Raw genomic sequence first — 16,393 nt, 5'->3', positions numbered from 1 at the left:
ACTCAACTGGTTCCATTTCACACTTGGTCCATTTCGCACCTGACTAAGTTCAAACACCAGTAAATCAGAAACCACAATTAGTTCAGAGCTGTCTTTTGCAACATAACCCATAGAGATATGAATTATTACACATACAAAATTTCATTTAGATCAGACAACTGGAAGTGGGTCAGGACCATTACTTATTGCACGCCCCTCGTATTACAGTCAAATTATCTACAGCATTTATTTGGTAGCACTATTTCCACTATTCTGCACTCCGGGTGCAAAAGTCTATTTCCTTATGAAAGAAGATTGGTATTCCTTTTCCTAAATGCCATAGACGCTAAGACAAAGTTCCTTACCCCACACATGCTGACAGTTCTTGGATGGTGACCCTTGTGTGACCCCTCAGGTACTCTGCTAGCATCTTACTCTTAAAGAACAACTCCTGTAGACGGTCCTCAAGGTGCATCAGGCACTAAGGGAGAGGAAAAAAGTTACAGCAAGGTTAAGGACAAGTCTGCAGAAGACACAAAATGCCTGTCTTGCACATAGACAAGTTAGTAAAAAGACTAAAATTTGGATCTTTGACACCACATGTGAGATTTTGTTGTTTTATGCACTTATCTACACCTCCCTTCAAGTAGGAACTAGAACTTTAGAGAGAGGATCTAATTTTTAACCTGTGTAATGTGATACTTACAAACTCAGCAGGCATCTTGAGTCTGTGCAGGTTGGCCACGGACTGCAGGATGCTGCTGACCTGAGCTGACCCCATGACATCAGCAGCAGGCTTGTCTCCTCTCTTCTGGCTGGAGTACAGCTGTACTGTCCTGTGGGGAGGGGGGCAGGGTTCATGTAAATTGAGTCTATTTTATACATGCAGTTGCTGATGTTTCCAATGGGGGATAGTTCACTGGTTTTTACAAAATTCTGTGTGCCTGTGAAAGTGGCTATACCTGAGGTAAAGGACATGTTCTTACCATCTATCTGTGTCTGCCACGATGCAGACAGCCTCAGCGATTGGTTCGTCCAGGACGGATGTCTGCGTGGCGAGCTGCAGGTCAGTCTGCAGCTGTTGTCTGAAGTCACTCTCACCCGTACCCAGCAGGACAAAGTCAGGGAGGTACTTCTCACTGTAGCTGTGGGGACAGCCATGTACAAATGTTAACTTTGGATTCTTGCTAACCCTGTCTTGTTACAGCACAACTCTGCAAACTGCACATTCAGGACAGTACTTAACTAGGTCGTTATTCAAGGCAGTGGTCTTTGTCCTTGATAGTGGAAAAATAAACGGACTGGTACATGTTATAGGTATTGCTGAATGACTTACCCAGCCAGGAGAGACCTTCCAAAGTTGGACTCCAATCTCTGCGGAGGATTCTGCACAGATTTAGACCTAAAAAATACAACAAAAGGTGATGATGGTCACCATAAAATAAACACATTTTTTCATAGTTAAAGCCATTACTCAATGATATTTACAATAAAAGTATGCTAGTTTCTAATTTGTAGTTAAGACAGTATTACTCTAACTTTGACAGCAGACTTTACTTAATCACAATCACATCATAACAATAAAATGTTACTGCTAGCAGGCCAATTTGAGTTTTTCATGTCAATAAACAAACTAAGGCTCAAAGAAACTATACCTAGGCATGGGGAGATCATCTGGTAGCACCTCCTGTTGATCTCCATGGGAACTGCAGCTGGACATCTTCCTATCAGTATCACCAGGCAATGCAGACACCCCACCCTCCTCCTCCCCCTTCATACTGAAGACTCCATCCTCCCGGTCCAGCTGCACCGGTGTCTGTGTGCCTGCCCTGGCAGTCTGGTTACTCTCACAGCTGGTGGTGAAGCTAGCGTTCGTCAGGGTGCTGTCTGTGGACCCTTCGAACATGGCATCAGTGAAAGCCTGGGTGGGCACACAGTCTGCCTGGCCTTCCTTTGGAATCACGGGCGATGGGGTGGTGGAAGGTCTTGGAGAGGTGGAGAGGGGCGTGGCAGGTGTTGTTCCACCTGATACAGGTGAGGCAAAAGGTGCTGCGACAGGTGTACCTGCACAGGACATGACAGGTGTAGGCACTTCGTCTACTGGGCTGAGAGCATTAGGGGTGAGCAACGCTCTGCCGCGCGACTCCACTTCACAGATGTCTATTCCTTCTAATGTTACAGGCCTGGATAAGTCTGACACGCCAGCCTGGGAAGTTCTTTGGACCGCTACAGAGTGCCTGTCTGATTCTCCTCGTTTATCATAAGCCGTCCTCTCCTCTTCCTGGGACTGCCTGATCAACTCGTCCTGAATGTCGTCAATAGTCTTAGCTTCTGTTTCCCCATCAAAATACTCGTCCAGCATGCTGATACTCCCCTCCTTAGAGGCCATCCTGGCGTACCTGTACTTCTCCTTCTCATCTAGCTGCCTTGTTGGTGACACCATTCCTCCATCCTTACCCACTGTCAGCATGCTGCTACCAGCCGCATCTACTAGCGCGTCCGCCCTCTCGAACCGCGGGGAGACTCTCTGCACGTGTGAGACGTTCTCCAACCTGGATTCCTGCAGATCGGTCGGCGACTCGCGGCACACCACGCTGTTGTTATTGCTCTCGTTCGAGTCTCTTCTCTGCGGAGTCAGTCTGTTGGTCGAGTCGGATAGTCTGCCGTTTGGTTCCTCTGAGTCGTGAGCGCTACAACTGATGTCGATTGCCGGGGTAAAACCTTCCTCTTCTTTAGACACGAGAATGTATTCAGCACCGCTCTCCTCCCCACACACGAGGCAGGAGCGGAACTCGGATTTCTCCGCCGTGTTCTCTCCCACTTCGTCACGTTCTTCTGAGTTCTCGTGAACCTTCATAGAAGGACAGAAAACGCAAGGCTCAAAAAAAGTTATAACACATATGGTCACTAGTGCCAGTCTAGTAGCAGATGATTATGTTTGACTGACATATCAATCCATTTTGGTGCCTAATGGCGATCTTAGCATGCTCAAGACAGAAAAAACATGGAGAGCTGGAGAAGTCTTAATCGTTCTAATTGCTTCGAGTAAAGGGACATCAGGAAGAGCGTTTGCTAACGGACATGAACACAACAAACAAACAAACAAACAAACACACCTCGCTGCAGCGGATGAAGTAGCTGAGCAGGTAGAGAAGCCGATTAACCAGCTCGGCCTTCCTTCCTGTCACAACTGTCCGCGCTAACTTGATGGGGTAACCTATTGCACCGTACAGGTCACTGGGGAAAAAAAGGAAGAAATATTAAGCGCATGTTACAATTTATATATACAGTAGAAGTCGGCTATTGGCATCATCGATTTGTCAGCGAATTTTACCCGTTTACCCGACTTAGTCCAATAACCCTAGGAGAGTCCAAACGATCGGCGGGGGAGGGGGGTGCTGGTTACGGACTCAGGGTTGAAATAACCATACACACACGTCAAAACTGGTATTATATACTAAATTTTATTCATGAACATGCATGTTTCATATGCAGAAGTAACATTGTAGTTAATATTTATCCAAGTTTCTTTTTTTCCTTTACAGGCACGTGTCCGTCATACGTAACGTTAACGTTAACGTTTAAGTCCGTAACGAGAAGAAATAAATATAAAACAAAATACAACATCCGCTGCGTCTCGATTTAATCACATTTCAGTGCAGAATGATATCACACACACGTTTATACATATCCGACACATCATCAACATTTTAATGTAACGTTAACATCATGTGGTAACGTTGAACTGTAAAAAAATTATGCTCCGATCCACAGAAATTGTAGTTTTAGCGTGACTCTCAGCTTTAGATACCGCTGTACAGACTACATTTATCGACGTGTAATCGCTCAGTCCGATCATCGTATGGTTAAACATAACATATTTACCGATAAGCATTAGTTTGATTACAACTTTTAAGCGGAAGGTACGGAAACTTTGCTGAAAATTGATGATTTTGTGAGCAAATTATGTAGTGTAGCGCTAAACAAACAAGCATGCCGATGCCGTGGTGAATGACGCCAAAACTGTCGCTCGTCTTCCAGCCATATTTACAAACTCGGAACAAACTGGGCTAAATGCCCGAACTTATCTAACTTACAAACATTTCAGCTTCATAATGGCTGGTTTTGGGTAGACGATGTTCACAAAATCAGTGGGAATTTTAGCTCGAAAATTCACAAACATCAGCGCGTATTAGACAAAAGAAAAATGGCGCCGATGCTATCCCGTCACCCTTTGCGCTTTTGTATTGCGTAACTCTCGGATGCCGCCGGCGCGGCGTACCAGCGTTATTTGTCCATTTCAGCGGCAATTTTGACGGTTTTGCCGATCGAATGCATTTGTAAAGGCCACTGATAGTTCATTTTCGACTTTTTTTCTTGTTTTCTATCACATATTTACGGGCCAGTATGCGATTGACCTGACGATATTTTACCCGAATGTCCGATTTATGCCATAATAGATGATGCGATTATACCATTGTATTTACAATGGAGTGAATGGCAAATGGTTTGGGTTTTCAGAATTCTATGCAAATCCCAGACTTATGCCAATAGCAGTGATGCAATTAGTTGGTGTCCACTGTATATGAAGCACAATTTGTTAAGCACTGTTTTTATTTACCACTTCAGCGGGGTTTTAATTAACTTTACAGCTTCCATCAAAGACGAGAAAATCTACAACGAATTCATCAAAAACTTTTGTGCACTTTCCAAAACCCTTTTCGAAAGCCAATGAAACCTCACAAAGGATGTTGACTGATGAGAAAACATAACACATACTGTACATAAAATGCAAACACTCACCTGAGTTGTGCCCAGAGTGGATTGTAGGGGTGAGTCTTGGCTAACATGTCCAGCTGGAAAAAAATCATCACATATGTAAAAAAAAAAAATCAATGTAAAGACACCATTCACAGTGCATCCAGAAGACTATGCAATTTTGTGTGAGCCTGATTTTTTAAATGCAAAAAGACCAAAATCTATACACAGGTTGTTCCTGCAGGAAAAATCCAGCACAACGGAAGCAGTGCAGACCAGGTCTGGTCCATTTGGACTCACCGTTTTGGAGGAGTGTTTGTCCAGGTAGGTCCTGCTGGGGGGCGTGGCACCTGCTGGCGTAACCGTGGGAACCCAGGCCAGGTGATGAGTCAGCACTGCTGTCAGCAAGGTGCTCAGGAAACTGGGCACGAGGAAGAGGGGGTTAAGTGATTTCTTTCTTAACTGGCCCTACCCTAAGTCACAAATAGCCGAACATGGCCTCCCAACCCTCTCCACACCATGGTTGGTTTGTCACATGACATAATTATCACAACAAGGATGCAACCTCCAAGGTGACTGGACTCTACTTACTAGTTGGTAGTTTTGTTGTTGCAGTGGTTAAGTGCTTTCTTTCCTAAATTTCCAGGCCACACCTATAATCACACAAATAGTCACAAATAGCCAAACATGGCCTCCCAACCCTCTCCACACCATGGTTGGTTTGTCACATGACATGATTATCACAAGGATGCAGCCTCCGAGGTGACTGGACTCTACTTACTAGTTGGTAGTTTTGTTGTTACAGTGGTCCATGGTGACGACGAGTTCCTGCAGGAAGTGCTCCACTAGGTGGCGCCTCTGTTTGGAGTACGACATCATGTTAAGCCAGACGGGCTCCTGAATCCGCACCGCGGTGTACAGGTGCCAAACGTCATCGCGGAAAGTGTCCAACGCCTGAAATGTTGCACCAAAAATCAGGAATCTCTCTTGAGAATGGGACAATGCAATGCAGTTCCATCCTTTGTAGTACAGTTGTATTACTACTGTACAACAGAATTTGTCTAAAACATAACTCACACATAGAAAACCTTCTTTCCCCTTCTACATTAAGTCCCCATCAAAATTAATGAATTTACAGTATATGGGATTCAAATGGTCCTGAAACAGACAGTTTGAGGATGAGAGCAGAGACCCACCCACCTCTATACACCTCTGTATGAAGAGCTGGGAGGTTTTCCTCAGCGCCCTCTCCACTCCCATACGCAGCTTGTGCATGTGGGTCTCCAGCAGGGTGAAGTGCGAAAAGAAAAACTTCTGGAATTGTCTGAAATGTAGTTACAACAAGAGTCAGAACAGAATGGAAAATTAGCATGCAGCACTTCTATTTTAACATTCCAACTAAGCCTAAGACTACTCTAAGCCTTAGACTAATTTTTGAAGACGAAGTGTGCTGCTTTGGTAATATTGTCTTTCTACTTTGCCTGTATCAATCAAGATGAAAATACTAGATATCTAGAACAAACTTCACTGCAGTAGACTATTTCTTTATTTAAGTACACTAATTGGTAAAGTGAACCAAACCACTTCATGAATAATCTAAGATGATCACTTATATCTTTTTTTCCAATAATCATCACCCCTATTAATACAGTAGACTATTTCTCTATCAGACTAGAGTAACAGTAAGTTGGACCAAACCACTACACCACAAGGGTGAAGGTATACCCTACCTGCTGCTCTCTTCGTCAGACTCTGGCAGTGATATGATAACAGCAACACCGATCTTTGGACTCCTACCCCTACTGCAGCCTGAGGAAGGCGGGGACGACATCGACTGGAAAAATAAACATAAACAACAACAAGATGTCAGTAACGCCACCTTTAATCATGTAACTAGCTTCAAAGAACAGAAAGAAAGCAGTTAAAGCTGAAGGATAAAACAATGCTTTTTCTTGGTTGGTAGACTTGTTGACAGACAAAATACAATGATACAGACGGTCAAGTCAATACTTGTTGCGGTGAACAGTTGCTGAAACAACAAGAGTAAAAACTCACGTCATCTGTGTTGGAGAATCCTGAGAAGTCTCCCGAGCACCTCCTCATCAGTCCGTACTCCATACTGGTGGCCTGACTGCGCATGAAGCGGCGGTGGAAGCTGTTGGAGTTGGTGCTGGAGAAGGACGAGCTCGGGGAGGGGAAGGGAGTCACCATGCTGTTGTTGGACGCAGCTGGAAGATAGAGATATGGATGTTAAAAGTTGAAATCCTTCCCATACGTTTCAGTGTTTCTAAGACCTTAGAGCTACACGGGCCACTACAGTAACGGGCTAGTCCACTGGTAGTGGACTGTGTTCAAATCCCACACATTTAGCAATAGTTGGTAGTGCAGCCTCCCTCTTTGCTTGCATATTCAACCAAGCACACTGGATCAATGATACACTTCTCAAGTGTGTTCTCAAGTGTGTTTGCTTCTTTTACATGCAGAGGTTAGTGCCTGTGGCAAAAAACTTAAGCTCCCTCGTACACAGGGCCACCAGCTTTATGTCAAAATCTGATTGGTATGTGCCTGAAAAATCATCAATCAATTTTTTTTTTGGCTATTCCTCTAACCTGATGCCACAATGCCACTGTCGTCGTCCTCACGCTGGTTCTCAGGGCCTGGAGACTTGGGCACGGCCATGGGCATGCTGTGTGCCACAGACGCGCTGCCGCTGCTCAAACGGTTACTCAGGTTCAGGATCGTCTTTGGCCCAGTCAGCAAGTCATGGCTGTCGCAACTGTCTTCTCTTTAGGATTAAGAAAAGAACGCTTTTCAGTCCTGGTTTGTTTTATTGGGAATCTTTGTCAATCATTCAGTAGTAATCCTCATGCTAACAAGCCTCAGGCATCATTTCTCGAAGACTTCTAGCAACTGTTGAAACCTTATAGTTATACCACTTCCCTTCGGCCTTTGGGACAGAAGCACACAAAATCGTATGTTATATGTTGCTTTTACATTAGTAATGGTATATATAGCAAAAGGAGAAAGACTTGAGTTTGAGCTTATTCAGATCCATACTTTGCTTCCTTCTAAAGCTACTCTCCTGTGACCATCAAAAATACACCACAGAAAAGGTATACAAACATATACAGGTAAATAACATTTTTTAGCTACATGTATGTGTCACAGGGGATATACATGTGTAGGAACACAAGCCAACAGTTAGGAAGATGTACTCACAGGGATGCCTCCTTGACTGGTTTGACTGTGAAGACTTTAGTCAGCATCAGTTGGGGAGGAACTCTAGGAAAAATATGGTGGAAAAAGTTTAGTGTCAGCCAATTAACATCTAAACAAAACATATCCCTGCAGTATCAAACTATATAGCCAAAACTGAACAAACAGTGATCAATAAATCACACTATCAAAAAGAAGTTCTCTTACAGACTCAGAGTTTTTACGTAGCATTTGCTGTCTTTCATCAGTCTGAAAATTTTAAAATACTCTAGGAATCTGAATAATCTTGGATAAAATTCAAAGAAAAATATCTTGGTGTTGCTTTTTAAGATAATGTTTTGCATCTTAAGTCAGTTATTTGGTTATCAACAAGACAGGACTGTTGCAGGTCTCTGTGTCAAGGAGAGTGATCTCTCACCTGATGTTGTGAATCTTTAAGGTAGAACCCTGGTAAGACAGGGCAATGGATCCAAACATCATTTCTCCCAACAGCTTGACATCCGATCCTGGTCTCAAGTACTGTGGAAGATAAGCAATACCTGTCTTAGCCGCACAACTTGTCTACCGAACAAATCATTGTGAAGATATGACATTTGTCATTGGCAAAACACATACGCTAACATTTCAATCAAACGGTTGCACGAAAAAAGGACAAGTTTATGGATAAAATTTAAACAGGAAAAGGATGTATATCTAGCAAAATTGTGTATATGTGTGCTATATAATACTATCATAGTTGTTTATTTCATACAATCCTCAAGAAAGACAGTCATGATGTCATGTTACTTATAGATAAACTACACCAAACTGGTCTACATGACCCCATCTGAACCCTTACACACCCACATGGCCCACAGACTTGGTGACCAGCCAAGATCTCAACTGGTTCTGGATCTCAATAAAACTGCTCGAAATATCTGGGAGTAGGAGATAACATGCCACCACCTCCCTGACAAGCGTTACGTAGTATTGACTTACAAGGACCAAAAAGCCTAACCATGAAGATCCTACATGTGTGAAGTACAGTGTACCTTGCTGTATGGCACTGCATATATTTTCTACCTCCCGGAAGGAGGTTCACTTCAGACAAGTCACAAGAGTACTTTTTTGGTTTTGTTTATGTTTTTGCACCTACATTGTGTAATTTAACTTTTTAAGACCCTGTTCATGGATTTGCCTGAATCTTGGCATGTGGATACTTCTTGTGAAACATGGCAATTTTTGCCCCCCTAAACTCAACATTTTTCATAGATGAATGAGATCTCCAATCATTTTTTGACGTATTTAATCAATTCACTAGGGGTGTGGTTGTGTACCTTACAATTATTGCTGCTCTAACAATTCGAGCAATTTTTCAGTTTGGGAAGAAGAGAAGTTGTTGGACCTGTTGGACTGTTCTAAATCTGTAACCATAACACAACTGTTTACATAAAGGTACACAGATATAGAGATGGTACATACATGTGTACATGTACATATTGTATATGTGTAAGACTGTACTTAATTTCATTCTACTATTTCTAGATGTGAAAGGTTTCCATGCCACTACAAGGTAAGTGTGAGTTCACCAGTTCTGAAAAAGCCTGAAAAGGCCCAATGATTGAGGACAGTCTCAGGACGGAGAGGGAGACTACAAGCTAGAGTAGGTGGGCTGTGGCTAATTTGAAACTCGTGACACAAATATAATTACCTAGCCCGAGGACATGATAGAACAATGAGCAGTGCACGGGGATTGAGGTGGAATAAACTGCAACAATCATTGTGTATATTTTTCAAGTGAGCAAAGATTATCAGGTCAGTTAACCCCCTAAATTGACAACATTTTTCATGGAGCCAATAAAATCAACCCTACCTGATATTTGAAACCTGTACTGTTCTGTGGTGTGGACCCGTCCTTGCTGGACTGCCTTGTAACAGGCTGGGCAAACTTCCCAGCTCCGTACACTCTACACTGGCTGTCCGTCTACAGAGGAACACATAAAAAGTGAGATTATCACATCAACTTGATCAAGGAAAGGTTTGGTTTCTGTACAAGAACTTTCAAATAAATATTGCAAAACATTGAGAAGCATAAAAAAATACTTGGCTTTCAAAGTTGCTTAAAGAGTAAAATTTGCTTAAAGAATCAAAAGTCTGTGGAATAATTGGTTACTTTTTTCCATAAATTTCCACTTCCTGGGAGCCCATGTTATTTTGTCCATCCCAACAAGCAACTTCTCTGTCCTGACTCCTGGAGACAGTCCTGCTAATAATATATATAATAAAGGGTCTTTTTACCTCATCATCTTGCACAACTCGGATGGCCTTGGAATCAAACAGTAATTTCTTTCCCTGGGGTTCACAGTCCCGAAACACCAGCATTCGAACTTGGCTCTTGTCAAAGGAGGGCGGCTTCCAACTGCGGTGACAGAAAGGTCAACAGAAATTAGAATGAATAGAGCTAGACTCTTTTACGTGGCATGGGTGCCATCAGATTTATGAATTGTACTTGCTCCCTCATCTAGCAAGCGAGTATGGGAGTCTTTGGTGCCTCTGTAGTAACTGAAATTGGGCCGAGCATGGAGCCACGGCAATAAAGGCTAAAGTGAATGGCACCCCAGTCTATCTTTGGCCCTTTGGAACTGTAGAATTCCAGTTGGAGTTACTATTCATTTGATGAAAAACTCTGATCACTTGGATATCTGACATGGGATATCCTGTAGTGGCACACCACAAGGTGGTTTACCATGTGTGTTACAAATACCCATCTTCTTTCTAACGGCTGAGCTAGAGATGACTAGCACCAAACCACTTGACCAGCTAAAAAGATGTGATTTTTCCTTTTGTGAATACCAGTCAAGAAAATTAAGGAAAAGTTCCATTTAAAAAGACTTGATTCTCCATTTGTTGAAAGTTGAAAATTATTAGTAAAAAATTATATGAGACAAAGGAAACATCTTTTAAAGGCTGCCAGCAAAAGTATTACAGTATTGACTATTCTACTTTCAGTTGATTAGTGTTGTCGTGAAATTAGGATGATTTAACAACTAATTCTTTGCACAAACTGTGGAAAATACATACATGAACAGTAACAAAACCAAATCCTTTAAGTTAATACTTGGTGCAAGCAGGTCTGCATGGGGGTCCTGATTAAGGAAGGCAAATAACGCAAAATTTGGTCCCCTCACTACAAATTGGGTGGATATTCCAGGATGAGAGATTAAGACGTTTTTTTCTTTGAATTACCAAAAATCAAAATAGCATGCAGACCCTCCTCTATTATGTGTCTTTTGTTAAAAGCTATAACATATATGAGACACCAAGTACACTTTGGGTAGACTACTAGATTAGAGTAACAAAAGAAATCCAATGACAGCAATCAGACAAGGTACTAAAACAAACAAGAGTTGAATGGCTCAAATGATAAGCAAACTTTCTATGGTCTGTATAAAATTTGACTTGTGCTAAACCAAATTGGATTAAAAATGTTTCGTTAGAAGACTTTCGGGATGAATTGAGAGTGCTCAAAATTCACAAAATAGTCACTTTGCAAACATCTATTTAGAGAACTTTGAAAAAAAACCAGCTCATTAGAACCATGGAATTCACTAATGATTAACTATTTGCAGCTGCTTTTCGCTGCTTATCAGCTGGCTGCGGTTTGTTGACTGTTGACAAAATGACGCATCTGACAAAAATACCCACTAGTAAATACATTACACAATCCACAACATTTCTAGGACAGAAAACATTTTAACAGTATGTTGCTGTTGAGAGAAACAAACTTGGGGCGTCGAGCTGAGGTTCTGAGAAAGCAAAAATTGTGTGACTCACATCCATATCAACATGCATTCATCATCTGGTGACCTCCCTTTACACCCCGATATTTCCTGTACCTAACCACTCGGGTTTCCGGAAAGTTTGTAAACAAAGTCGTCTGTCTGAGACTCCAGAGCTCATGCAAAAAACAAGGACCATCTTAACTTAAACTTAAGAGGAAAGGGCAAAGAAAATTTCGCGGAGCAACAGCACCAAAACCATTTGTTGAAAGGACACCGTTGAAGGCTGAAACTTTAGCATGACGTTAGGTAATTTTTACGGTGAGTCATGAATGTATCGTGGCCAAGGTAATCGCACAAGGCACAGGAAGAGAGCTCTAAAAATGTTGTGCTAACAGAATTTTTATCGAAGTCGTGAGTGCAAGAATTAACAGTAAACAACTGACAAGATAACTTATCGTTATTTCTATGCTAATGACAAAATAACTGGGACAAACCTTTGGGGGGCATCGGCAATAGCGATAGACCTGCGAAAAATATACCATAGTACCGTTAAACATCGCAGAATAAAGCTACAAAAATTACTGTATGTAGCTTAAATATGGCGCTACACTTACGGCTCGGTTTGGTCGGTCTTTCTTCCCTTGATAGGAGCATTTTTGGCGTTTTTTCGGTGTGGAAGCAGCTTAGCTAGGCGCTCGAGCGCCATCTTGGGGCCCGTCATATGACTTTTAGTCACATGATACCTAGATATAACACGGCCTACCATTGGTCGATTTTTCACAAGGACATAAAACATCGCCTGTGATTGGTGAACGCTGTGAATGATTACATGTGAGTTTCACGTGCCCACCTGATCCAAACATCACAAGGCTTCTCGGGGGCAAAACCTCCTGGATGCAGCAGATGCTGTGAGAGAAAATCTTTACGCTTTCGTCTTGCCGATTTTTTACGCGACTCAACTCCTTTTGGTCAGAAAAGAGCATGGCATTGTGTCACAGAACAAAGCAGCGAAAGAAAAGCCAGAAAAAGTTAGAATTCCCTCCCGAACATCTGCTTGAAAATTAAAAAAATGACAATGCCAGCGGATCGAGGTATGTCTCGTTCTGCGGGTATCTTTTGGAACTGGAAGAATACAGATTGGCCGAATTAGGAATTAGATTGCCCGGTTGAACAGCTTAACTTGATCCGAAAATTATGAATTTGAGTCGTTTCAGTTGTTTTAGCCCGGAACGGAGTCAAGGGCCAAGACTCGAGGGAGATTGAGTATTTTTCTTGGATGTGAAATATTTCTTCTCTCATGGAATCTCATTTTTCATTTCACATCACCCTCATGTAAAAGCTAATGTACAGTCCCCTGATCTGTTGCACCTGACAGTCAGCAGGTATCTTCAAATGCATCTCTTTATGAGCTCAGGAAAAGTCGACAGGGGCGCCGGAAAAACGCAATACATATCGAGCCTACAAAAGCAATACTAAACACGTCATAAAAGCCATTGAAAATTTGCAACAACATCACAATACCGGAAATATCAACAGTATTCTGCGTTGGCGTTGTCTGTGTAGTATACACAAGACGATCTATGCATATGATCAATAAACCGGTAAAATACTGTAAGTAGTTACGAAGTAGGGATAATACATGTATAACTTTATATGGCCGCAATGCTCGATTGAATAGTGATTATATAACGTTAGTGTATAGTACCAAATGTAGTGAGGGCTAATAGTACAGACTGACCTTTGTTCGGTGTCCACCTGTGCCTTGCCTTTGGCTTTGGATTTACAGGTCCGAAACTCATGGTGCACTTTAAACAGGCATTTTTTCAAGTCCTGTCTCAACTGGTGTCCGCTATAGCACCGGAGCTTCTTGTCCAAATTCTGCATGGCGAAATCCTTCAGGCGCTGGTCCAAGGATTCCAGACTGATTCCCATTTTTCCAGCCGTATTCCAGAGCGATCTGCATCATACTGACGGAGCATGATGTACCACATAATGAGCACTAATGCGCACATGACTGGGGACACGGTGAGTTGGCAGGGTCACGACAGTATGAGTGCACCTGCGCAGTCGACTTATTAGGAGGACTGATGATCATTGCTTCCCGTATGACGTCAATGATTCCCCCATAACACAAACGCCGTTTGACCATAACGATGGAAGATGTAAGAGAAACAATGACTTTTTAAAACACGAATAGTACTAAGAAAGGTTCATATACCCAATAATGGCGTTGAAGTCAAATATATGATTTTTTTTGCGACATGTATCGGTGTGATTAGTTTAGGACGTTCCTCCTATTACTTCGAGGGCAACTTGTATAACCGCAAACTCGAGTGAGTCACATGTTGCCCACGCGCGCGGACGGAGAAGATTGAGCAAACAGGCCCGATCGAGCCGATAACAGGATTGACTTTGTGTTTTGGCATTTACATAAGAAAGACATTCATTAACATCATGAACATTAATGATGATAATAGAATATGTTAACAAAAAGCCTGTTTCAAATTCAAAACTTGATTGGACGCTTCGCTTCTCTGGCATGTGTCCTCAGCCATATGCTAAACGTTATAATAAGGAGGTTTCTATATTTAAACTCCTTGGTTATATAAAGGTCGGTCAATAAGTCGAATGGAAAGTCGTCAGCAAATCCTGCTAATCGCTGTAAAGCCCCTGACACGTATTCAGGACATACGACTTTGCTCCTGACCAGTCCCCAACCAAGGCCGGCGATGGGTTGGGTTGCCTCACTTCACTCCGTCTCTTTTTTGCCAACCAGAATTGGATGATTTTCCCGACTTTGATCACTAAAATTCATAGTCGGCCTGCGCAGATGACTTTTAAAGACTCTGAACCAATTGTTAGCATCACGGATCAACTCCCAACCACAGATGACCTCACGGCTATTGAACCACGGACCCCAGCATGCATGCCCTTGGTCTGGTGACGTTGGGAAGGCCTTGGTTGGCTATGTGCGATAGGACCGAGTCACTAGATACAAAGTCTATCAAAATTTGAAGTAAATTTTCCTCACATGACCAACACCGACCTGGCTTTTGTACACCGGGACGCGTTCTTTCTCACTTTTTGCAGCTCTTCACCGAAATCAAGCGTTCGAAACTGAGAAATCAGTGAAAGGTAGTTGTAGCTTAATTGTCATCTAATGACCGATGAGTATGTGATACGGTATTGCGGGATACGTACTTAGCGTCCAATTTTTTTGGATCCCCGAAGAAACACTGTAATCACATATTTGCACCCCACATTTGCAAACTGGACAATGAGTCAGCCTAACTATATATTCTAATTCTGACTAACTTATGCAAACAAACAGAGATGTCATCGGACAGTGCGTTTTTCGGTTAGAGACCTATAGGTCGTTGATCTTTGACATTTCATCGACTGGTCGAAACTGGGCATCATGGAACACTGGGTTGTATAATAGCCGGCCGTCTTATGTCGATGACGACAAGACGTTTCAGGTAGCATCCATTAAGTTGTACTAGTAACTTCGAATTCAACATTGTTAAACTTTTAGCATGTACATGCAATCGTGATTACGTAATCATACACAATTAAATTTTCCTCTACAGGGCCAAGGAACTCTTCATGATCGATTTCCCTAGAGCTGAGAAGAACCTGAGCTTTGAGCTGAGACAAACCTGAAATCGCGGCGTTTAGTCCCCGGAATGATAAAAGTAACTTGTCATAAATTTAGATGTCTTTCGTCTGTCCTGAGACACAAGTCTTCTATCGCCACAAGAATCTAGAAAGACCTTCCGAAACTGTTGAAATGTCAGAGAAAAGATGACAAAGGACTCGTATTGAAAGATACAGAAACCGCAGTTTAGCTTTATTTGCGGTTCTCTACAACACGCGAGTGCTTAACACCTCGCTGCGAAGGAGAAAGAGCGATATCAATACCAGCTGATGATACCTTACATTCTTCAGAAGTCAATAAACGCCTTTCAAAACATTGGCCGATTTCAGAACCAGTCAAGAAGTGTACATAAACATAACGATATGATCGAAGAAGGAAGTAATTTTTTTAGATTTATTTTGTATATTTTTTTCCAGTCAAACAACATATTCCAAACGGCAGATAACGTATGTAAAAACATCGTATTTTTCAATTTCTTTATGGAATTTTTAAGGTTCCGGTTCGGAATTTGTTGTCAGTGACCGCAATCTATAGGAGTCCCCCTTAGTTTTGGCTCCCGATATTTCGGCTACCGGTATAGCAGTGTATAAACTTTTGCATTTCCCAAATAGTCCGCGTTCTTCGTAGCGTCTTTCGGTGGCGCAGATTTTGCCATGCAGGCAATACTTCCTGATTTAAGTGTGCGCCATGATAGCGGTAACGCGGTTTCGTCAAATTTAGCAATTTGGGGGGGAAAATGTTATTTTATATATATTTTTTACCGAAAATAACAATTCTACAGAAAATGTCAATGTCGGTCAGCGACAAGGCACCTTTACCTATCGAAAACATTGAATTGTACGAAAAGCGCTGTTTTGAGAAGCGTTAGCGCTTCAGTCTGAGGTAGTCTCTACCAGTAACCAGACTCCGGATCGCTGGAAAAATCGTAGAAATGGAACAAATCAGAGGAGTAAGCCGGCCAGAGGAATATAACCGGCCAGGGAACAGCACGCGATCGTCGGATCGCGAGCTGTCCCTGGCC

General features: G+C 42.4%; 1 protein-coding gene across 4 annotated transcripts in view; it reads right to left on the bottom strand.

Annotated features, from left to right (window-relative positions):
- The window catches only part of LOC118412405 (folliculin-interacting protein 2-like), a 14,479-nt gene extending 732 nt beyond the window's left edge, over positions 1 to 13,747 (bottom strand). The window contains exons 1-19 of one of the 4 annotated variants that reach the window (XM_035815250.1): positions 13,453 to 13,747; positions 12,209 to 12,238; positions 10,231 to 10,351; positions 9,806 to 9,916; positions 8,372 to 8,472; positions 7,957 to 8,019; positions 7,347 to 7,522; positions 6,793 to 6,965; positions 6,468 to 6,571; positions 5,938 to 6,061; positions 5,519 to 5,691; positions 5,038 to 5,158; positions 4,783 to 4,835; positions 3,096 to 3,216; positions 1,635 to 2,830; positions 1,316 to 1,381; positions 966 to 1,124; positions 686 to 815; positions 345 to 460 (exon numbers count right to left, since the gene is read on the bottom strand). In XM_035815250.1, coding sequence (XP_035671143.1) covers positions 345 to 460; positions 686 to 815; positions 966 to 1,124; positions 1,316 to 1,381; positions 1,635 to 2,830; positions 3,096 to 3,216; positions 4,783 to 4,835; positions 5,038 to 5,158; positions 5,519 to 5,691; positions 5,938 to 6,061; positions 6,468 to 6,571; positions 6,793 to 6,965; positions 7,347 to 7,522; positions 7,957 to 8,019; positions 8,372 to 8,472; positions 9,806 to 9,916; positions 10,231 to 10,351; positions 12,209 to 12,238; positions 13,453 to 13,646 — 3,332 coding nt within the window. In that variant the 5' untranslated portion in view covers positions 13,647 to 13,747. Of the gene's footprint in view, positions 1 to 344; positions 461 to 685; positions 816 to 965; positions 1,125 to 1,315; positions 1,382 to 1,634; positions 2,831 to 3,095; positions 3,217 to 4,782; positions 4,836 to 5,037; positions 5,159 to 5,518; positions 5,692 to 5,937; positions 6,062 to 6,467; positions 6,572 to 6,792; positions 6,966 to 7,346; positions 7,523 to 7,956; positions 8,020 to 8,371; positions 8,473 to 9,805; positions 9,917 to 10,230; positions 10,352 to 12,208; positions 12,239 to 12,328; positions 12,515 to 13,452 lie in introns of those variants that run through there. The other 3 variants (XM_035815251.1, XM_035815253.1, XM_035815254.1) reach the window with 3 other exon arrangements.
- Positions 13,748 to 16,393: the final 2,646 nt, after the last annotated feature.

The sequence above is a fragment of the Branchiostoma floridae genome, chromosome 3 (genome assembly GCF_000003815.2).
Source record: "Branchiostoma floridae strain S238N-H82 chromosome 3, Bfl_VNyyK, whole genome shotgun sequence".
Lineage (NCBI taxonomy): Eukaryota > Metazoa > Chordata > Leptocardii > Amphioxiformes > Branchiostomatidae > Branchiostoma > Branchiostoma floridae.
This window is presented reverse-complemented; position numbering and strand designations above follow the sequence as displayed.